Genomic DNA, 25,580 nt, shown 5'->3' with positions numbered 1-25,580 from the left:
GGAAAATTTAACCATCATTTAATTTCAAAACACTGGTACGATTTTTAAGCGAAATCAAACAGGTTCTTTTTTTCATGCACCAACGATTTCAACTGGCCTTTAGCAAATGACCGTAAAAGTCAATGATAATCTATCGTAATTCTACATGAAACCCATAAGTTAACTTTTTTTTTTAAGATACACCACTTTTTTTTAACTCTTCACTGAGGAATTTTATCTCCGTCAGTTCTGAGAAGAGTATTCTGGTTGCCGATAAACTGCACTCTGAGGATCCACAGAGGGCCGAATGGAGTGTCCCTTCTCTCCTCCGATGACAGACGGACCCACTGCTCATCTCACGGAGATAAGATAAGATTGCCGGTTCCACGAAAAATCCATCATTAAAAGTAATAGCTCGACTATTCTAATAAGAAACGCTATCTTAAGTATCACACAAGTAGACCGCTTAAAAATATAATCCAACTATTTTAAGGAAAAGTGATGTTATCAAGGTTGTCTGTGTCCCAACGTAAGATCTCTGAGTTCAATGACTACTAGCAGCAAACAACTAAAAATTTCAAAGAAATATTATTCACAATGACGTATATTCTCGGAAGATGTTCAAGCATATGATTAATAATTCTTTACACACTCACTTGAAGAAAGAAGTCAAAATACGAAATTGATTTTCATTAAATAAGAATAAAAGACAATTGTTGAAAAAGAAGAGATGGTACTTTTTAAAATTGACTCACCTGAGCTGGGACTGTCCTGATATTTGATTTATTATCACGTTTCAAAAATGCCTCAAAATTTCTTTATTTAAATGTGCTAAACTTCAGATAATTTGATTTATTCTTTGTAGGTAGGCCGACAAAAAGGGGTTTTGAAGGTTGGGAACGTTCATCTCGGAGCCTTTAGTTTACTTTTTTTGAAATTTTAATTAATTAAAAATTAAGCAAATTTTTGACTTTCCTCCCCCCACATAACCTCCATAATTATTACAGCACAAAAATTATTTCTACGCCATCTTGAAATTTAAAAACATTATATTTTCAATAATGTCAGTTGAGATTCGTACAAATTTTTTTCTGAATTTTGACAACTTTTAAATATAATTTTCCCTTAATTTCCAATGATAAATTACAATGTTGTTTGCCCCTAATTTCAAATAGTTCCATTGTTCCATCATATATTTAATCACGTGACTTTCTTCTATTGCTGAAAGATAAAAAAGAAGCATTTTGTTTAATATCGCGTACTTTACGAGACGAATTGAAAAATTGAAGTTATAATACCGTGAAATCTAGATGACAGATGAACCGCACATTTACATTTTTGAGAGCGCTATGATGCCTTGGGACTGGTTTCTATTATAAAAAAATCATGCACACTGTGAACAACATATGTAAGACAATTTAAATAACACCACTTCAATATCCGGAAATTCGACGGAATCTTTGGACATTAAGTCATATCTAAACGATTTAATTGAAATTAAATATAGGCAATATATCTGGCAAATCTGTTGATCGTCTTAGGCAAATAATTAAATATATAATTCATTCTATGTTTCAGTTTCTCAAATATATATATCTTCAAAAGAAACGAGCAGATATCTAATCCTTATTTTCAATGAATGATAATAGATACAGACACCTACGGTACGTCACCGGATACGATACACCTACACCTACGATATATGACAAAAGAAGATTCGAAGATTTATTTTATGCATTTCGCATGTGTTCCATTTGTTATGTGACGAACGCTGGACCGGAAATGCTATTTTTGTTACACCCAATGCAATTGGTACCTGGTTAGTGAATTCATTGTTGTTGAAATTAGATCTCGCAGATCTTGTAAATGATAGATGGTACGTACATACGCTGTCTTCTATGTTCTCTAACACATGAAAATCGTAAGAGATAAGATCTAGGGACTTTGAAGGCAGTTTTTTAGATGAACAAATTCATGCTGCCCACCTTTTCGATCTATTGTTCTGGAAATGAGCCATTCAGTTAGTGACGTACCTCAAAGTAGAAGTGAGGTGGAGAACCACCTTGCATAAAGATGATTTTATCTCGCCGATATCGATTTTGTGGGAAAAAACCCAGAGAAAGAGTAAATTCAGATATGGCTATACTACAAGTTCTCACTATTAAAATGAAAGAGGAGTATGTCTGATTGACAATGTTAAGAATTCGTTAACCACGTGATCTTCCTGGACGGTGCTAGCTGCCAATCAAATATCACGTGGTCTCCCTGTTGATATTAGTATTTCTTTTTCTAGCAGAAGCGAACTTGACGCCTATACTAGGGGGAATGTGCTCTCGACTCTCTCTCCCGAGAAATTTTTATGTGTAGTTATCTAGGGCTACTACACTAAGGCGTATTCATGTGCCTTTTGTTATTGATGTTACTAATAAATCCCATAAAAGACAACATGTGTCTTCAAGTCATTTCACCCAGACCACAATCTTCACTATCAAATGAATTATTGTGTAAACAAGAAACGCAACAGTAATTTTTACAGACAATACTAATCAAAAATACAATCAGCTTTGGAAGGTCTCTTATGTTTCATGACTATGCCGGGATTTTCAATCCCTCATATTCTGATGATTTGACTGCTCATTTTACTAAAATTATGAAGGAATCCATTGAGAAAAATCTAGCATTTTAGAAAAAGTGCCGGTTTACAAATCTTCCAAAATTGCAGAGTAAAATTTTAACTCATTTTCATGATCGCCAGGATGCAATGCTTATATTAACTGCATCATATATGGCTACAGATGCAGGCATTTTTAAGCACACACCACACCTTTGGTTTCGGAATTCTAAGGTCTTCCTTTGCTTGCGTATTTCCAAGAGTTACATTTGAAAACAGCTTGAAATTTCTTATTTGACAAGAGAGAACGTTGTGTCTTTTCCTTTTGCATTTGCAATATCCTACATCAGCTGTAAATCTGTTTATGACAAAGCAACTCTTTTATGAACTTAAAGCGGTATGGACAATGGGTTTACTCTTTAAAGACTATAGAAGAACAACCTGAGGTTATTTTGTAGAAAACAAATAACAGCGCTGCTTTAATTGGGGATTACCTAAGTGCATAAAAAAAAATGTGTACTTTCCTCTATGCAGTGATGTATCATATAAAATTTATCGTAAATAATAATGTTGTGATAAAATTTTGTTGCCATATTACCCATTTTTATATAAAATTAAACCAACTATACACAAGGTTGATACTGATTTTTATAAAAAGAAGGAAACCTTTTTTTTTCAGTTTCTCAAACTATTGTTCAGCCATGTGGTATCCAAAGATTTTCAGTCAATAAGAAAATAAGCATGTGACAAAACTAAAAATATTTCTCAGAGATTCCCAATAAGATAATAAATCAATGTTATTCAAATATTACTGCATGTCAAATGTTCGCAAAAATTTAATTTAGGAATCAAGTATGCTTTTTACAAAAAAGAAAAACTTAAAACAAGAGTTAGATGAGGTTTATTGTTAAGTTTATCATGTGACTGGGATGGCATAAGAAAATGTTTCAGAAATTTGAAATCGTTTATTCTTTGTCAGATGTTAAGTAAATCAAATATATATTAATTCAATTAGTTGACCATGTATGACTCCATAAGAATACAAATGATCTAATTTGAAAGTTACAAATGAATATTTGTGAAAGAAATTAAACAACTTGTTAAGAATTCTTGTTTGAAAATAAGGTTATGAGCAAAACAAGGTTTCTTAGACCATTAACACATTATTTAAAAGCATTTTTACACCTTTCTATAAATAATGTACACAATGATTTAAAATCAGAATACGAAGGCTGAACAGGTTTTTGAGGCATTGTTAATAAAGCAAGATATCCATACAGGAATTCTTATGTTTAATTTAAGAAATAATAAAGGTAATAACTTATGCGATCTTGTAGAATTTGCAAAACATTCCAATGATTTTATTTTTCAAATAATTTACTAAAACATAAACAGATTTATTTTTTTTTAGCACAAGATTACTAATATAGGATGCAAAAGGAACAGGAATTCTACGATTCAACGATTTTTTTAATATTAAAATATGTCATTTGGTTACAGCTAAAATTTCAAAAGTCATTAATATTCTCAAACATTAATCACATCAAGTTAATGACTTATCAAGTTGGCTAATTGATATCTTCAAAGTCAGAAATTAATCATTATTCATCAACGAGCAAGAACGAAACCTGGCGTCATTCTTGCATAAGAGAGTGACGCTTTTAAGGATTTCTTGAGTAAATCTTAACCAGAGGATAGACAGGATCGCATTTGTGATTCTTAAGGTTAAACTGCGATTAACCAAGGTCGTAATTTAATGAATTGGGCTAATTTATTAGCCGCGATGAGTTTTGAGGGAATTTAAGACGCAGTATTTGCATGAAAGGAAATCTTACATAGGTCCATTCGTTCTAATCCGGAGAGTGCGGCGCCTGTCACTCAAGAGAAGCCGGAGCGGAAGTTTTGTAACAAGAATCACACGGAGGAAGATAAATTTTGTTTACTTAAGGAAAAGATTACGTGACGATTTGTTGCAAATGTCATCTTTAGGGGGAAAATCGGAAGACATACGATGAGAGCTTGCTTTCAAGGCTGCGATTATTTTTTTCTCATTAGTAATAACAAACGACTTGCGTTGAATCGATAAGGCATTTAAAAGATATTAAGAACTCTGCATGTAACGACAAGGACAATTTTTTGAGAACTGAGGTAGATTAATCGCCCTTTACCGTATTGGTTGTACCAATAGGTCATTAGGATTTTTTTGTGGTCCTTATTTCCTAGAATTGTCTGATAGGTCGGTATAATAGAATTAAATCATGGACAGGTTGATTGCTAGTAATGAGATAGCGCAAGAATTCTACAGGAAATCTAAAAGAACAATAATCTGATATTCCCATGACTTGAGAAGAATTGAAACACATTTTTGTTTCTTCTCTAAAATATATTGCTCATGGAAAAGGCGTTGGAATTCCCTTAACCAACTTACTGATAAGATCTCAAGTTCTTTAAAAAAAAAAGGAGTTAAAACTGATTTTTTAAAAACATGAAACATATGCTATGCCTCTAAAGTAGATGAATTTTAACTTCCCGCATGTAAATAACATTGTCATTTTTTTTTTTTTTTTTTTGCCATATGTTTCAGTACTAATAAAACAAATTATTCAAACAAAAATCCTGGTTTCAAATATTTATTGCAAAATTTTAAAATCAACTATTAATGCGTAACTGCAACTGCGTGGATGACAGTCAAATTACTTCACAAAAAGACTTGTTCAATAAGTCGATTAACAAATTGTTCATCGGAAAATCGACATTCCGTTTTACAAATTAACAAGAGCTGTTCATCGGGATGTCGATGTTCACTTTTATAAATTAAAAAGAACAGTTTACTGGGAAGTCGAAATTCGTTTCTACAAATTAACAAAAAGTTTTACTAAGTTTATTAAAAATTTACTACTTTTATAGTGAAATGTATATTTAAATACCGTTAAATCACTCAAGGAACGGAAACACTTCTCCGATGACAAATGCGATATTTATTCCTTCGCAATATAAATTTTACTTTGCACAAATAAAGAACAGTCACAAGTAAATTTGCTTCGCTACTTTTCAAAAGAAATTCGCTTTCAGGAATATAGATTACTTCTTTGAAAAGAGAAGCAGCATGTTTGTTCTATCCCCAAATTTCTTTTCCGCCACACAAGATTTCACGGAATTTTCGGGGCGGTTAACTGCTCCACCGAATATGGAACAAATTCAGAGTAAAAAACAACTATCGCAGTAATGAACTAAAAAGAAATACTCGAGATATGAGGGGAAGTCTATAAAAAGATTGAAACTCGCTTTTGACGATTGTTCTTCTGTCAGGGAGCAGACCGCAGAGTTCATGATGGTTATTTCGTGTTGTGCGAGTTATACATGAAGAAGTGTAAAATAAATTCATCTATATTCCAATGTTTCTGATCTGACGGAAGCAGGAAAAATTATGCTATTTTAATTTTTCTTATACAAGGTATAAAATATTGCAATCGTAAAAAAATTCAGATTGGAGAATTTGATGAATCTCTATGCTTAAAACTTTCCTGAGTTAAAAATAAATACATTTCTGGCATAATGTCTGTCTGTTTATCCGCATCTCTATGACAAAAATAACTCAAAAACGCTTTGAGCTAGACGCATACAATTTGGCATACGGACTTTATACCAAACTGATAGACTTGTGTCAGATTTTGAGGAAAATTTGTATAGAGTAAGTCTGTCTGTCCAGTTGCTCGAATAAAAATTTACATGATAACTACAAAACGAAGAATGTTAGATGAATAAAATTCGGCACTCAAATTTAACATCTACAATAAGGACATGTATCAAATTTTCAACAAAAGAATGACTATCTGTTAGTTTTTCAGAAACATATAAGCACTGTAGCTCAAAAACACAATGAATTAAATATAGAAAATTTAGTATGCGATTTTGTGTCTACAAGTATACATCTATGTCAAATTTTGATTTCAGTGTTGAGAAAAATGCATATAAAATACGATTTCGATTTTCATATACTACGCATGCCAGGGATTAATCACTAAAAAAACTCACCAAAGATCACACGATAAATTCAGTAAAAATGGTAAATTCATTCCAAAGGTTAATAATTCGTAACTCTTGTACGTCACTGCCATGTAAGCTGGGATGGCACCTTTATTAGAGAATATGCGAGAAAGTTTAGGAGATATCATTCCTGCTGGTTTAGTTCTTATATCACGATAACCCAAGGCGAACAAGGAACTAGACAGGTGAGATTTGGTACGAGATCTTTTCATCAAAACTGAAGATCAGAATCAAATTTTGGACGAAATCCGTCAGCGAGGAAAGAGATTTTCCTAAATACATGGGAGATTTTCTTCCCTGTGACATGACGAAAAAAAGTTAATGGGAGACTATTTGATGAGGATACGAGTTATTGTCAAAGTGGAATGAAAATATTATATTCATTTCTAACCACTACATTTATTTATCGACTTAAATACAGAAAATTATAACTTACAATTTTATTTCAGTTATTAATTTGAATTTGAATACATTTTTATGATAATTTATAAATAATTTAATAATATATTTATAATTTAAATAATTTATACATATAATTTATATAATTTAAATTTCATTTTATACAGTTTTATTCTTATCAGAAAAGCGTAAGAAGCATATATAAAGCTCATTCATTTCCGTGAAGCCATTCAATACAGTAAACTATAATATACTACGAAAATACTGAAGATAAATTTAAAAATTTCGAATTTTTCGTTTTTAATCAAAAGTCTCATTAAATCTTTGAAAGACCCTTTCTCGATTAGCACTCACTAGACTAACTGAGAAATCTAGAGTTACTAAAAGTCCAATTTATTAGTTCCAAATAAAACCGTATGCCAGGCAGAATATTCTGTACGATTTTTACATTACATCTAACCATTTTGTCGTCCTTTATAGAAAGTGTAACATTTTCGTTCAAAGAAAAAGCAGAACATTTAAATCCCTTATTGTTCCAGACTAAATCTCATAAAGGCAGTTAAAGCTACAACCGCTTTGAGAGTTTTGCATAAAAACAGCAGATGTAAATCTAACGGCGCCTCTACTCTCCGACAGGTGTGTGTGGAAGAGTATTCTATTCAAAACCGTTGCACGACAATTAAACGCGAGCGTACCGAGTGACGCAATTGCATCTCGACGATGCGGAAACCATGGTTTCCTGCCCGCGACCTTGGCCGGCTTCCCTGGAACGACTTCTTCAAAAATAAAAGGATGCGTAGAGTATCTTCGCCTTCTGCACAATGCCAAGAAAAGTCTCGCGACAAACTTCCTCCGATAAAATTGTAATGGAGAATAAAAGTATTAAACTAAAGTAATTAAATTTTCTGAAATTCGATAAGGATCTTCATAGAACCCAGTGCGTTATGTGTAAAGGGATAGAGATTATTCGAAATAAATAAATAAATAAAATATAATTATTTATAAAACGGTGAAGCTATTATTAAATATTTTTAAAATGAAATAGAAAGCTACAAAGCAGCTCAAATGGAACGAATTTTAATGTTTAATTTTAATGGAATTATTCTTAAAGTTTTTCATTCTTTTAGATACAAACACATCGGTCATATAAAGATGCACACATTTTATTTACAATGAAATTAGAAAGACAAACTGCTTCAAAAGTTGCCTAAAAATGAGTGCTATGTTACATAGCTACTTAAAAAAGCTATGACGGAGCACAAACTCAAATAATAATAATAATAAATAATATTGCAAAAGATATTAAAAAAGATTCTTTATCCTAGCGAATAATAATAAAAACACAAAATAGTTTATTATTTTCCAAAACAAAATTCTTATATTTATAGTTAAATTTTAATTTTCTTTCCTATTTTTGCATTTAAACAATAAGAAGCAGCAGCAATTCAAGTACTTAAAACTTGCTCTATTCTCATTTGAAAGCATGGGTCTAAAACTGAACTTTAAAATGCGGCTAATTATATTTCTGGATATAATAATTAATAGATAAAATATAATTAATTGATCATATCTGACTAATCAATTTGAAGGAAGACAAAAGAGAGGAACATGTAAACAAGACGTTAAAAGTAGAAATGCATTTTTTCCCTTACCGGTATGAAAATGAGATAATTAGAAAACAAAGCGAAAAAACGTCTTTAGAGAAAGTAAATGAAAAAACGATTAAAAATAAGAGGAAAAGAAAAGTCAATTTCTTATTTTTCATATGATAAGAATTGACTATCTGTCTGTAGCTACGATACAGAAACGTAGTTATATTATATCATAGATTTACAAGAGTTAGGGAACGGATCCAGAGGCGATAATATTTTAATATTTGGTATGATTAATTTCTATAAAATAGGGGGCGTTGAAATATTTTTCCCCCTTTGAAAGGGGGCAGTGGTCCAGAAAAAGGTTGAAAAGCTCTGATAATTTATCTTCAAAATTTTTTTATTTTCTCATCATTCGAAACCAGGTTTAATTTTTTTTAACTTGTGAGTTTCGTGAGCTGTTAATTTCCTTCCATAATTCTAAAACGTACCGAACCAATACACTGTAATACAGCAAATTCCCTTCTAAAATTATATATGTTTAAAATATCCTCTTATAACCTCTGTTTCATGCTTTCTGTTGGGCATGATTCTTACAAAGAAATCTTAATAATGAATAAGAATTAGTGTTTTCCATAACTTCACGAAGAATTAAAAAAAAAAAAATATTAGAAAATGTCATTCTCTCTGGTACTTTGATATCATGATACATCATTAACTGAAGTTTTTACGGACGACAAAAGATTATCGCAACCAAACTGTGTTCGTAGGCTGTGATTAACAAAATATTCAAAATCGCGTAATAAAAATTGCAATGACGCTGCGGACTGACTCAAATGAATGACAGAAACTTTCTGCAACAATTTTCTTTCCACTCTTTATACTAATGAAGCCAACGTTAGCCATGGTCGCCCCCAAATTTTCCCACGTATTCTGTAATAAAAGTTCTATCCCCTTTAACCCTAATAAAATTTTGGACTTTGGGTAATGACTACGAATGCTATGCATAGCAACAATAGTTGCAAAATATTAATCTTTGGCTTGAATTTAGCACTTATATTACATCTTTCGTGTGATCCTAGGCGATTTTTTGGTAATTAAACTCTGGTATGCGATTGATAGTAATTTTACCCGAAAATCGAATTTGTGTTTTAATCCTGTATTTTCCACCCAACAGAAACCAAAATTTGAGATAAAACTACAATTGTAGTCATAAAAGTACACATAAAATTTGAATTATTTAAGTATAGTAAGTCATAGTAAGTTGATAGTAAGTCAAGCCTTTAACGGATTTAGTTGTAAATCTGAATGGTATCTACACTTTAGATGTTAAAGCTGAGAACCAAATTTTATCCATTTAGTCTCTTCAATTTGTAGTCATCAAGTTAACTTATACTCAGACAAGCAGACTTCCTCAGAATAGATTTCGCAAAAAATTTGATAGAATTCAATAAATTTGGGTAAAGACCATATACCAAATTTCACTACCTCAAAGCCTTTTTGATTTGATTTTTGGCCCTGACTTATAGACATAATGATAAAAATGTGTTTTCCAAACTCAAGAATGTCTAAAATGTAAAAATTCGTCAAAATATCGTTTTCCAATTTATTTTTTCTTTTTTGGACGATTACAATACTTTCTCCACACTTCGTATACCAAAAAGTAAAAAATACTTTATTTAGTTGTTCTTTTTAGTTGGCAGAGTAAAAACGCCGCAGCCAGATAGATCTAAAAAATGCCTACTTACCATAGCACAGTTGCACGACGCCTGTGAGAATAATGATGACGAGGGCAACCAGCTTAGCAAAAGTAAACACGTTCTGCACATTCATGGACCATTTCACGTCCCAGCAGTTCACAAATGTCAAGATGCCTACATTAAGAAAAGAAAAATAAACAATGAAACACCACGTACAACAACATTTTCATACCAGCAGATTATTTTTTAAGGAACTATTTGTAACATCTTTTGAGTTTAAGATGACATTTTAGCTACGTCAAAGTTAACGGAGCTTTTTTCCACACATGGGCCTTATTAAAGAGAGGGAATTTTGCTTTACTGCATTTTTATTCAAAAATATTTAGTGTGTGTCCAGAACTGGTAAATAAACATGAAATATTAAGTAATAGTAAATGGGAAATTAAAAGAACCTCAATTTGAAAAAATTATTCAGCAAATTTAAATAATCAGCTTTCAATCAAAATGGGTCTTTTGAAACTCCTTATTTACGAATAGTTTTTGGAAAAATGGCAACTAGTCATTGTTGTTCTATTAGAATCTATTTGGAGCTAAGACACATAATTTAAGAAGCTCATGTCTGTGTAGATTCTACCAATCCAAAGCAACATTGTGTTTCCATAAGTTTAATAAAATTTAATTAAATATATAAAGACTTTAATCATTATGCAATGCATTTATTTGATCATTAACTACGGAAGAGAAAACTCTATTTTAAAAAAATCAACATTTACTTCAATAGACTTATAAAAGCAAAAGGGGTTAAATAGATATCACGGGAAATGTTTGGTATTATTATTAAATTAACTAGTAAAAATTTCCAGTTAGTGTTTGATATTGTTAAAATAACGTGGAATTGAAAACATTTAAGTAGGTTTAAATAAATCAAACGAAACTTATTCCTTTTTTAAAATCTTATCGCATATTTGCTTATACAAATCAAACAGATTATGTTTCAATAGATTTCAATCATATTATGCACAGATGATAAAACTATTACACTACAGTTCTAATGAACAACTCAAACCTTTAACCCTTTGCACTCAGAAAAGTAATTCGATGCATATTTATTCATTTAAGACAAAGACTTGTTTGTTCATTGCTCCGAAATATATAAAAATATATATATATGTCATCAAAAACATAACTTGTAAAAAAAAACCAAGTCTCGCAACTCAATTCTTCTATCATAAAAAGTTGTGAGATCCATGTAATACCAAGTCGGTCAATTCATTCAGTCCCTACTTAAGGGTCCTTCTGTCTTAAGTTATTACGTAATTAGCTAACCTAACAACATCTTATAGTGACCATATCAATATTAAAAATCTTTTATGGTTTAAATAAATAGATTGACTTGGCCATCGCATGAAAACACAATGCATCTTTACATTAAATTAGATTACATTAACATATTATATTAAATTAGATTGTTTAGTGCGATTGCCAAGTCAATCTATTTATTTAAACCATAAAAGATTTTTAATATTGATATGGTCACTATAAGATGTTGTTAGGTTAGCTAATTACATAATAACTTAAGACAGAAGGACCCTTAAGTAGGGACTGAATGAATTGATCGACTTGGTATTACATGGATCTCACAACTTTTTACGATAGAAGAATTGAGTTGCAAGACTTGGGTTTTTTTACAAGTTATGTTTTTGATGACATCTCATTTCTTTTTGTAGATTTTCCTTTTCTTATTTTTGTACGTAGTCTTCCTCTTTTTCTTTTCCGGTACTACTTCTTGAGCTTCAGCTACAGTTTTTCTCATTGACACTTCGTCTATGATAAATAACACTACTTCTTTCAAATCTGATCTCAGAACTTGAAGCACTTCATCAGAAAGTGGCTTGTACTTCGGTGTTTGCTTGTGTTCTACAGGCAGCTGCAATAGTCCATGTATAGTCAATCTATTCACATTGAATGCAGCTATTCCTGTTGGAGCACTAACTGCCACTTTTTTGTTTAAATACGTCTTAACCCAAACTTTCAGAGTTTTTATTAAATAGCACTTTCCAGTGTCACCAGTTCCACTCACAAAACAGCATAAAACGTCAGCGTTATTATCAGTTGTGTCCATTTTATTTGTGATCACATCGAAGACTCTTTTTTGATCAGCATTAAGTTTTGCGATTATACTTTGAAGATCAATTTGCTCTTCTACCAGATTGATTCTCTGAAAGTCAACCATTGCATTTGCAGCTTCCAATTGAATTATTTCAAATTAGATATTGTTACAAACCTGTAATTTTGCCTCCCAGCGAGAATAGTGTCATCATAAGAAAGATCGTTTTACAGTAATTTGTATTGGATGCTGTCGGATGCCGAGCCAATGATACCAGAGCTTGGTGATAAACTTGGAGACCATTTGGCGACTTGGCGACGAGTTTGCCGACAAAATGAATAATGCTCTAAACTTCGAGAAATTTATCGATTCGTCCATTATTGTCCTAATTATTCCTAATTATTGTCCATTATTCGTCCTAATTGCATGCTAAATTTGAAGCTTCTATGTCTGCTAGAAGTGCCTTAGAATTTTGATGATCTGTCAGTCAGTCAGTCAGTGACAAAATTCACAAATTTTGACTAGTTATAATTCTGAAACTACTGGTTCAAATTTAAGGAAATTTGAAATATACCGTGTTTATTTCATGCCTGCTTGGTTACTGAAAATTCAGGCTTCTAGTTTTATTCACAACGAAGTTATAGGGGGTCGAAAATGGCCTGAACTGCTTCCAGAAAAGGATGGTACGGCCGTGCCGCTTGTTTCTGCTCGACTTGGCGGGGGCACTGCCGTGCCCCCAGATAATTGTTTTAATTTATATTTTCCCGAATTATTTTCCACATCTTCTTACCAATTTGAAGGTATTTTTAACAACTAAAATTAAAATAATAATAATAATAAGCAAATAGAACGACAAAAGGATCATCAGTGAAAAAAAAAAAAAAAAAACGACTAATGATTGTAACTTACTTTTAACTCCTTAAGCACTACCATAAAATTATTTATCTTAATGAAAATGAGGAAATTCCTCTTCCGAGTGGATGAAAGCTAGAATATACTGCCAACGCGATCTTTCTATGATCTTCGTTTATAAATACATTACCGTTCTTCTTTTCATTCAAATGTGTCAAGAACTGTATAACTTAAACTGACATCAAATCATAATATAACTTTATTGAATCTTTATAATTAAAGATTCACTAAAATCAGTCTTTCACCATTTCAGATAATTTCAAATAATATATCAAAACATTGAATAATCTAATTTTCATGCGAATACAATTCACTTTTCAGATGCTTTATATATCCAAAAATGGAACATTCAATGCATTTGTATAAATTACGAGGATACTATAATTTTAAACGCAAAAAAAATTTTAATACTGATATCAGTGAGATGTTTGATGCATCATGGTTAGTTGAACTTCACCTTCTTTAAAAAAGAAAGAAAGAAAGAAAAATCCGAGTCGGTTTGTCAAAGGAAATAGTTCCTCGCAGATTGATTTGCGATGTCAGTGGTTTGACGAAGCGATAGAGGCGATGACGCGTTCCAGAAGTGGCAGTCATTATTTTTAATAGACTGCCGATGGATCTGAGTGAGGAAATCGACAACGACAATAAAATAAGACGAAGAGCAATATTCTTCGGCGAAAGATATTTTCAGGAAAATATTTACAAAAATGCATTTTTAAAACAATTATTACACTTTCGATGGAATCATTTTTCAACATAGCTGTCTTGCCTTGAACAAAAGCAGATACTGAGTCAGAATTATTCGATACGGGACGGTTTTCCTGCATTTTATACAAATATATTTTGTTGCAAAAGTAGTTTGAATAATTTTCATAGATTGTTTATAAAAGGTCATTCAAAATATTCTATGAATTTTTTGCAGAAAACTTTCAAACAATTTAAATTAATAATTTTTAAAAAAATTTAAAAATTAAATTCCTTAAAGTTGGAGTATTATACAGACAAAGACACACCTTCTTTTCGAAAAATGGATTTATACTTGATTGTTATATACTAAATTAGCAGTTTATTAGAATAAATGATTTAATAATCAATTAAAGCAACTTTTATCAATAATTAATATTCCGGGATTAATAACTAATAATCAAAAAATAAGGAATGTTATTTTTGTTATACATAATAAGGATATCTTATTGGATAAGGATATCTAAGTATAGGAAGGATTATCTCATAAGTATACAATAAGGAATGCAGAAAAGAACAATATATATATAATCAATGACGTATTTAAATATTTTAAGGTCCTAGGCAGTATACCTTATGAGACATTTCTTTTAATAAGAGATAAATTTAATTTCACATTTTTAAAATGTTAATGATTTATTTTAGATTAATATATTTTAAAATCTGTGAAATATTTGTATTTTCATTTTATCTATTATGACTGCAAACCTTCCGGCATTCTCATAAGTATACAATATTTTAGAAGTAGTTTCCCAGTTTTATAAATATTCCAAACACAAAACAAAAGTAATGAAACATTGGGACCTACCAAATATACATGATAAAGGACTAACCTTTTTATCGGCCACAGAATTTGTATTTATTAGAAATTTTTGATTGAATTGCTTGTGGCATCTTGTGTGTTTAATGAAGCCTCATCAGATTGTTTCATTGAACATTTCAACAGCTGCGTTGAATTTAGCTGATTCGACTAATGAAGCTGTAAAATGTTATTAGAAATATTCTGGAATGTTCCAAAAAAATCCATTCAATAAGAGGAGAAAAGATATAAAAGAAATCACGAAACAGGCTTCTAACAGAAAGTTTAATGAAGCGTAAAAATAGGCTTAAGCGTCGCCACATGAATAATCGCTGTGACTTGCCTAAGGAAATTACTGCTCATGTCTTTCAAAACATTTATATTATAAATTTAATCTTCGTATTATTATCTTCGTAAAACTTTTTAATGATACCAGTTCCATTTCCGTACCATATTCTCCCACAATTTTAATAATTTAATTTTCCGTACAACCTAATCAATGTCTTTAAACATTATAATGGAATTCAAATTCAAATACATTCACCCAAATTTTCAATCCAGTCCTTTTAATTCCATAGTAGAATTTCTATTTCTGCTTTTATTTCGTATATATACCCTCTTAATTGGCAATAAAGTAATTTAATGAAATTTATGTTTTTCAGTCCATCACATAACAAGAGCGTAGCTTTAAAAACATGCTTTTCATTTTAATAATTTAACAGTTTCAATTCAATAATTTGGGCGAACAAGCTGGTCGCGAAAGGCGTCTAGATATCATTAAAAAAAATTTAATGAATACTTTAGTAACAAAAATATTGATGTTTTCGACAGAAATTTTTTAACAATCTTAAAATTGTTAGGATTTATTATGTTCTTCCAACAATGCACATATACTTAAAGCTATAATATCATAAATTACTTTAAGGCTACAATAATACTCTGGCGAAACTTTATACGTGAACTTTTCTCCTGGCGGCACGTGCGGAACAAAATTTATCAGACGCTTGTCATCAGGCCACACTACACGCCCTTTGCTTCTCGCTCCACTTGTCAATTTCCTCGTCACAGAGTTTCCAAGTTATTGACAGGCGTTATTTACTACGAATGGGCGTGATTTGGGTTTTATTCATAAGTTGGGACTGCGTAGGATAACGTCAGCAACAAAGAGGGTAATTCAGTTTTAATTATGTTGTTGAACCACTGCCTTATAAACAAGTATCTATCTGTCGGTCAAGAAAAATCGAGAAACAATAATGTCTCAGTAAGTTCCAAGATGGGAATTTAGACGGAAGGAAATCACTATCGAATAATTTATGTAACTTTATATTCAATAACAACTTGAGGGTAACTAAAAAGCTATAAGGAACTACATCGCAGTTATGAAACGTTTTGCTAAGTTGTTTTGTGAGCTATAATGGGTCATATTAAAATCATAAGGGAAAAACTTCTTTAAACTATTCGATTCAATTTCATCACAAATATATGATTTTGTTACTCAGAATCTTGATCAGACATTTAGAGCTGAATTTCTTCAAAATATTTCAAATTTTTAAAAATATTTAAAATAAAATATAGTTCTATTTAAAATATTAATTTTTATTAAAATTTCTAATTGAATTATAATAATTTAGTACCACTACAGAAACGACAAAAAAAAATGTATGATTTCCTATCGTAGTGAAATTTCTGATGTGCAACTTATATTAGGTCATAATTTTCTAATTATTCAAAGGTAAAATATAAACAGTAAAAATTATCAAATCAATATAATTACTACGTAAGGGATTAAAAACTGGATTCTATTGTTTTGTAGAAGATTATCCACGAATAATTTGAAATAAAATAAACTGAAAATGATGAAAAAGTTGTTTCAATTCATTTTTAACTATAGGATGATGGATTAAAACTTAAATTGCATTTTAATGAAACACAGAAACTATTTAAACTAATCTTAAAGGTTTCACATTTTTATCAGTTAAACTATATATAATTTCCAAAAGAAACACGTGAAAGAATACTTTGAAAACAATTTCGGTTGCTCTGATTTTATAAAATTAGAATTTTTTTAACAGAAAAGATAAATTCTTCATAAATCGGCAATTTTTGTTTATTAGACAATGGGTTAAAATTAAAAATTTTAATGAAATTTCAACATTTTAATCACATGTTCTAAAAAGTTTCGCATTTTTAATTTGAAGACAATTTGGCTTACCCTGATTTTACAATATAAAATTTTTTTAACCTAAATGATATATATATTTTTTTTGGGTGTTGTTCCTGATTTCTAAAGTATTTTCTTTTTCTGGTTGAATGTTCGGTCACCGATTTGGTTTTTGATTTCTTTTTCGACTGTACACACTTTTTTCAAGTGCAATAAATAAATAAATAAGTAATTTTTAGGACAATAGTTAAAAAGAAAAAGATTGTCTCCGTACGCCCACACAGTCCACTTTGAGTCTGAAGACAATGACAAGAGCTAGCTGGTATGGCATAAACTTCCAAGATCGGACAGAGATAACGAGAGTCTATTGACCGCCCGTCTTTCCTTATACGGTACAGAACTATGCGTTGCTTCTTTACGTAGATTAAACTTTTTAACTTTCAAGATAGAATTTAAAAACTCTCACTTGAAAACTAGATTTTTCACTGCCTAATGCATATATAACGAATGTTTAAAAACGATTTCGATTCAAATGCATCAGTTACTTTTTAATGAACTAGAATCATATACAAGACTTTTTATTTTCTCGTATAAGAAATACATAAAAGTATAGGAATGGTCAAACAATTTTAGCATGAGTTTTTGAAGAATCTCCACATTTTAGATCTTCCTGAGTTCGAAAAACACATTTTTGACAATATATCTGTGCCAAAAATAACTCAAAAATGCTTTGAGCTAGATGTATAAAATTTGGTATACGGACTTTACACCAAATTTCTAAATTTTTATTGAATTTCTATTTCTATTCTGAGCAAAATCTATTCAGAGGAAGTATATGTGTTTGTTAGGCTGCTCGAATCTAAATTAACATTATAATTATAAAACGAAGAGGGCTAGATAAATAAAATTCGGGATACAAATTTAACATGTATAATGTAGACATTTATCAAATTTTGAGCACAATTCAACTAGGAGTTATATTGTCAACTAGGAGTCAACTAGGAAAAGTCAACTAGGAGTTGTATTTTCAGAAGCATGTTAACGCGAAGGCTCAAAAACGCAGTGATTTAAAGATATAGAATTTTGTGACTCCAAGTGTAGTTATGTGTCAAATTTTAATTTCAATTCGGTTAGGAGAAACGAGTCTAAAATACAAATTTGATTTTCGGACTGTATTAATCCCCAAAAAACTAATCAAGGACTACACAATAGATCAGATAAATATGCTACATTGGAGTCAAAGGTTAATATTTCGAAACTATTATACGGCATTACCATGCAAGGCGTTCTCTAGGATAACACCTTTGTTAGCGAGCATACGAGAAAGTTTTAGGGAGACTTCTCCTACTGGTTTATAAACTCAGCCGTAGTGTCAATTAGAGTAATTGCTGACTTACTGTGAGACAACTAAAGATAATTAAAGTCTCAGTAAAACTAATATATATTTTTTTATTTCTTAAGATCTTTTGCGAAACACACAAAGCTTCAAAAATGCAATGGGTAATAAAATTTAATAAATAAATAAATTTCAGGAACATTAAAGCAGTTAATTAATTAAAAAGTGTTTTTTTTTTTAACTCAGCAATAAAAAAATGAAGGGTAAATAAGATATTTTGATATTGCATTTGCTCTTTTTTTCCCTTTACGCTGATTCATTTACGTTGATCATATCAGAAAAATTATATTCCAAGCATTGTTCAAATTAGAAACTAAATTTTATCGACTTGAATTATTTGTTATAAGTGTAGATCGAATAATCCGCAAAAATTATTTCAAAATCGGAACACATTTTTAAGAGAGGTATTGGCTGAAACAGGCCTGATTAATAAGAGATTTCTGATAACTTTTTATACAAAATTTGAACTTTATGTCTGAAAACTCAAAATGATGCAGTTGTATTAAATAATGTAAAATATATAATTTCAATTTCCTAAAATATAAAAATAAAATGTATTGTCATGATATACAGTATAAGTCAGTAATACAATAACTGGATGAAATTTAATAGATAAATGATACATCAGCTAATCCTTTCATCTATGCCATTTTATTCGTCTTCATACTTTCTTTAATAGTCATTTAAACAGTCATCAGTCAAAGAAAATTAGCTTCAAATCATGTATTTAGCTCAATTTTTCGCCTCTAAAACTTTTCAAAAAAAATTAATTTAGAAAATTTTGATTAGCGAATAGGTTTTTTAGACGACTGATTCATGTGCCAATAGCTCGGACAAATTTATTATGAAAGATTAGATCTTGCTAACAAATTATTATTTTTAACCTTTTTTTTCGGTTAAAATTATTTATAATTTTTTCTTCTTAAAATTAAAAAAAAAAAAAAAGAAACTAATTCTCTTCAAGGTGACCTACAATAACATTTTTACTATTCAAATTTGCAAGTGTATTTATTATCTAAAAAATGAATTTACAGAAAAAAAAGATCAAGCTTTGGAATTGTGGAAGAAACGGTGCATGTATTATTTAAGGGGTTTTGAATGGCTTAATTTGACCCTGATAGCACAGTTGATTAATTATGTAGAAGGCAAAAAGATTATTTGTTCGACTAATGCTATCCCTTTACCGGAAGAAAACCATAATCCAATGACTAAAAAATAGAGTTTCCAGAAACGCGATACGAAACTTTGCAATAAAAGGTCATACGGCCTTCTACCGCGCCCTCGAAATAATATATGAAACACGATAGCCAAATCCATCTGTCGCCAGTTGAGACTAAAAATAAAATTCCGCCAATGTCTAGTGAGAAGAATCGAATTCAAAACCACGGTAACTCGACCGGTTTTTACCTTTTACTCATCTAACCCCAGACCTCGATTGTCTGACGGAAGGTTTCACAAATTACGCGGAGAAGGCGTTCAACTATGTGTGTTTTATGTTCCAAGGTTGGAACAAAGCCAGTCCATTTTCTTTCTGCTCCAGTTTGGCCAGGTATCGAGCGGGAAGAGCTAGGTCACGTGACTCTCCATCCCCCTCTTTCGATCGGCACCGGCTGACGCAATTCATACGAGCAACGCCGTCAGTGTCTTGCATCAGAAGAGAACCTTTTCCACGTTTTGTCTACCGTTCCGCCGAGAATACTGAGAGCGGGAACGTACCGAGTCACGTGACATTTCAGTAGGACACGTTTTTCGACTTCCTTTTTTACCAACAATCCAAGCACCCCGCTGTATCTTATTCATATTCTTGCTTTTTTTGTCTTGTTCCTGTCATTTATATTTATAATTAGTGTCAAATTAAAGCGTAGAATCTAAGATTACAGACACAGATTCATTGACTTCACACCCAATATTATTATTATCTGAGATTCATATATATATATATATAATGCCTTTTATAATGGTCTTTAAAAAAAAAATTATTGTGAACTAGTAAAACTTACTGGACTACCACTGGATCTGAAAAACAATAATACTCAAATTGGGATATACAAAAAGATGTGTACAATTTCTTTCCAAAACATTAGTTCAATAGAGATTATTTTAATACATTAATATACATAATACATAATGGCTCTGCTAATAACTGTTGCTCCTTTCCTTTACTTACGTATTGGTATCCAGTGCGAGATAAAAATGTATACAAACCACCAGTTTTACTTTTCATTTTGCCCCACTTTCAAATATAAATTATTTTATATTCATCTTAATTTAATATCTATATAATCTTCTTGTAAGTTAAATTTTATGATAAACCGAGATACAAAGCATTTAATTTTGATTGAAATTCACGAGAGTTAATTTTTAGAACTCAAGTACAAAAAAAAAGTTTTAATTTTAAACTAATTTACAAAAAGTTATACATTTTTCACTTACCATTTTTTCCCCCACCTAATAAAAATCTTACTAGAGCAGCTAACATGTTATTCAGCTGATGAGAAAAAAACAGCCTACTCTTCAGCACGCAAATTTGAAAATATGAAAAAAAAAAAAAAAAAAAAAAAAAAAAAATGCACATTCCGAAATTTAAACACTACTTAATTTCAATAAATTCGAGCGCATGGCTTTTGTAAACCAAATGCAAGCACAAAATTAAATTACTTTGAAAATACCAAAAAAAAATCATATCCTCGAAAGTTCTCAAATTTGCTGAGCAACTTCACATTTATTTATTTGATATTTCAATATTAATTGTATCTATTGTTAAGTCACTGAACTTTCCAGTTTTAATTCTGGTACTTGCTTGACTCTCATAAGTTCCAAAATGAAAGGTTTTTTTTCACTAAAAGACGCTTAAAGTTTTTGACATGAAGTCGACCAATATTTGGCATTCTTTAACGAAATCAAATGAAAATTATAAAGGTCATTTAGCTAAAAGCAACAAATGTAAAGGTTTACTTCTCTTAATTCATTTTTTTTTTATTTATGCGTTTTAGAATTTTTGTATCCCTTCCCTTTTTTGTGATGGTTATTTTCTTCAACTAATATCAAGCCGCATAGAATGACTATTCTAGAATTACAACAACATTTTATACCGGAGCTATTAATATGTCTGAAGAGAGGCAAAATTTAATTTTAGTTATGTTAACGTCATGTTTTAACGTACCTCTAAAACTGTTTTCGTATGGACCTCGTAATTTTTCTGCACTTCGTCCTTTTTCAGAAAAAAAGGACGAAGCCTGAGCTGCCACTCCTCTCACCGCACCCTACAAACAAGCGCGTCAATCCAACGGGAAAATATTCGGCTTGCACCAGTCGAGCTTGCACAGTGGTTCTTAGATGAAATCGCTTCTCGAACTTAGAAACCTACGATCTTGAGCCCTTACCACCAAGCCATCACGGCCTTGCAAGACAACAAATATCATTTAAGTGGAAGGAAATGGTAATCTGTAATATTTGAGGGGAGGGGGTCGATAGAGTTCCCGGTTCTATTGCGTCCATAAAAAATAGAGCAAAAAATTCCGGAAAGGCACTATCGTCCAAGTATATAACATAAATATCAGGCATATATTTTAATCATTAATAGCAATTATACAGAAACTTTCCAACTTTTTTTGTTTGAATGAGTTTCGATTTATAGGTGATACGGGCATTCTTTAATCATATGCAAGATATATAGTTCTAAATAATTGATAAAATAGCCGGACGTAAGAATATCCACATTCAGTTAAGTGCGTTTTATTTTGCCCTGAAAGTACAGGTAATAACAGCTACAGCAACTTTGGCACATTTCCCTCCTATCAAAAGAGGGTTAATTTGCGGTTGTTAAACTGTTTGTTTAATGCTCTTGCTTTCTTCCTGGTCTCTTACTGACAATTCAGCTTTCTAGCATACGAAAGAGAAGAATACAATACCGCTTTGTATTAAAGCTCTCAATATGCGAATACAGCAGTTTCACATGAGCCAGATTATTGAAGTTTAATGTGATCCAGAATGGTCTCATTTTAGACTAGAATTTTTCTATCACTATCACTATCTAAAATAAAATAAAGCGAAACTGAATAAAACATTGCTGATTTAAGATAGTGATGGACAAATTACGATCGAATTACAGGTCCTGTCTGTCCTGATATAGATTCTAAAATCATAATGCAATAACTTAAAATAGTAGTATAATACTATAATAAGAACATCCATGTTCAAACTAGATGATGGGAAAATTTAGATAGGCCTTTCATCCCTTCAGTGGGCCGATAAACTGAGGACTAAGCATTCTCGGGAACTAAATACTGTGAAGTTCAGCATTAGACTGTCCACCTAACTGGGACATATGCCTGGCACCCCAGGACCCTCGGTCAAGAAAGCAGATATGGGCACTGTAGGCCTTGGCCCAGATAGGCTGTAGTGCCAATGAGTTTGGTTTTTTAGTCACAGATTCAGTTACTGAATTAATACTAAAAATTTTATAATAAATAATATTTCTTTAATATTCACTGAGTTTCTTTTTCATTGCTCAATATTCACTGAGTTCAATTCTTTTTTTTTTAATTGACCGACATTTTTTTTTTTTCTTTGCCACTCTTGAAAAAGTTTGCTTTTAGGGAATTCACATTTCACATTCAGAGCATTTCATTGTGATTTTACAAATAAGCATGTGTTAATAAATTTGTGCGTCGCTTATATTTAATTTTTATTTCTTAAAAATTTATTGACCTACATTTGTCGACATATGGTATCATGAATTATAAATCTGTAATCGAAATAGGTCATTTAAGACAAAAATGCAAAGAATTTATGTTTTAGCATAAATATATGCAAAAAACATCAGGTAATCTAGCTGAAATTCTTCCACATTACCTGTTTATCACATTTTTGAAAGAAAAGGTGGGCATTTTCTTCATGAAAAGAGAAGGAAATCGTTCTTACAAAACCGTTATCTGCGCCCAAGTAGACATTTCCTCGTTGTCTCCACTTTCCTCATAATAATCCTATTTTCGGCATTTCACGGTACCTACACAAATGCTATCACATTTCTAAAGCGCTTTGATTCTCAGTTAAGAATAATTTGATTTGAACAGAAATTATTTTTCAATAGCAACTATCAGCATCAGTTTTCTTAAAAACTTGAAATTTAAAAAGAATTTTGATTCCTTTCATGAATTTCTTACTTTAAATATCTAAACATAGAAGGGTATAAATCTTTATTCACAAGTGATTTAGTCCATCATAGATTTCGAAGTAGTGCCTTTGTAAGCATATAAACAAAAGCATATAAATCCTCATTCACAAGTAACGTAGTTCGTCATACATTTCTTAGTACCTATTTAAATTCATGCAGAAGTTGACAATTAAATTCAAGCAGAAGAAGACATTTAATATATTAATTTATTTGAAAATTGTCCGTCGTTCAATATCAGATGTTTCAATCATAGATTTTGACATTTCTAACTTTATTTTCGATTTATATAAAATGAAATAAAACTAAACAGTTTATCTGTACCAGTAAACAATTTAATGAAATCTCTGAAAATTATAAAATGATTACTGATTAAAAATAATCCCAATTGTCAAAGAATCATTTTTTCTTGAAACGTTTAAAAAAACAGAAAACCGGTTTTCATTTGTTTATAATCCAGAAGCAATATACTAAAAATAAAACTAAAAACGATCTGATAAATATTAGATCACACTCCTTTTTTCCTCTTGAGCGGCGAGGCGAGTGAACCGGCGTCAAGAACCAGTTCTTAATAAGCGGTTATTTTCATTTTTCTTTTAGGCACAACACACCCCCGGTTCCACGTGGCCGGCAACTCGAAGGACGTCTCAACACACTGCCAGGAACAGAAGCAAAAAAAAATGCAGCGATTTAGAGTCAATCCGACTTCAGCTGCAATTCATATTTCCTAAAATGTTTCTCCCATAATAGTGTGTGCATCAAGCTACAATCTTATTGTAAGGTAAAATTGAGGACAAATATTAAACTATAAGACACATTACACATCAACCGGTTTTAACCAGCCGATTTAGTGCCACGAGTAGTGAATGGAACTAAAGGAGTAAATTTGTCCTTTCACACTATACAGAAGATCGTCTAGTCAATTTGATACAGCCACCTGCATTTTCGGTTCGCGGAAACAGTGACAATAACTACTAATTCTTCAATAGTAGCAGGAAAATTCTCAGACGAAAACTATCTATAAATGGAGCAATTCATTAAAATCTTATACAAAAGTATACCCAAATTATTATTATTTTTTCTTTTTATGATTAAAGAATGTTTCCTTTTCTTGTTTTGTTTTGTAATTTATAGGTATATTTGTGGTAGCCTTCACTACGCCCCATCCCACCCCACCAATACAACCATTCTTAGATGAGATTGCAGAATATCTTAGTTGATGGAACTAGATCGCAAGGGTTAAAAGATTTAATAAGTCCTCATTGGATTTTGCTCACAACAAGCAGTCTTTTCTTATGACAGTTTTACTGATCTAAGTAAATAGTTCAAAATTAGAAATAAATGTATCGTTTGAAAGTGAAATAGATTTTAAGGAGAGTATCAAAAAAAACGATGTATATTTATCATGCGAATTATTCACGCATATGTTTTTCAATCAATTTCCTTTTTCAAAAAATATTACAAATATATGAAATATTACAACCATATATATGAGTACATTATTTTACAAGTATTTAATTGAGTTAGAATTAAAAGAAATCAACAACTTATACAATATACAAAAATGTTTCGAAACATCGTAGCATGCCGTAGACTTATTCTTTTGCCCTGCCTTTATGCTGTATCAGCCAGACGAAAACTCTGAACATAATGATTATTTTACACTTGAATTGAAGAAGGAATGTTTGTAATATTTGTTTTAAAGCAACTCATTATAATATCACTTTCTGCCCCCGCCCCTCTTTTTCCATTGAAGATTCTTCCCATTAGCAAAAAGCTATCCAACTAATCGAGAAGATGCAGCATGTAAAACTTCGTGCTTTACATCTTTCGGGGCACTTATAAAGCCCGCAACTTTAATAAACAAACAATTTTTTACAATATTTCTAATATGCAGTGGCAATGGTCAAAATAAAACTTTCTCGCACACTCTCTAATAAAGGTTAATTTGTGTTTTAGG

The 25,580-nt window shown here is 31.0% G+C and overlaps 1 protein-coding gene across 1 annotated transcript in view; it reads right to left on the bottom strand.

The window, feature by feature from the left end:
- LOC129984217 (Y+L amino acid transporter 2-like) overlaps positions 1-25,580 on the bottom strand; it is a 70,103-nt gene that overhangs the window by 23,766 nt on the left and 20,757 nt on the right. Inside the window, exon 2 of the mRNA XM_056094043.1 lies at positions 10,377-10,502. Within this exon, the coding sequence (XP_055950018.1) occupies positions 10,377-10,502 (126 nt within the window). The remainder of the gene's footprint in view (positions 1-10,376; positions 10,503-25,580) is intronic.

The sequence above is a fragment of the Argiope bruennichi genome, chromosome 9 (assembly GCF_947563725.1).
Source record: "Argiope bruennichi chromosome 9, qqArgBrue1.1, whole genome shotgun sequence".
Lineage (NCBI taxonomy): Eukaryota > Metazoa > Arthropoda > Arachnida > Araneae > Araneidae > Argiope > Argiope bruennichi.
The sequence above is the reverse complement of the archived record's forward strand: the minus strand, read 5'-3'. Positions and strand labels throughout refer to the sequence as shown.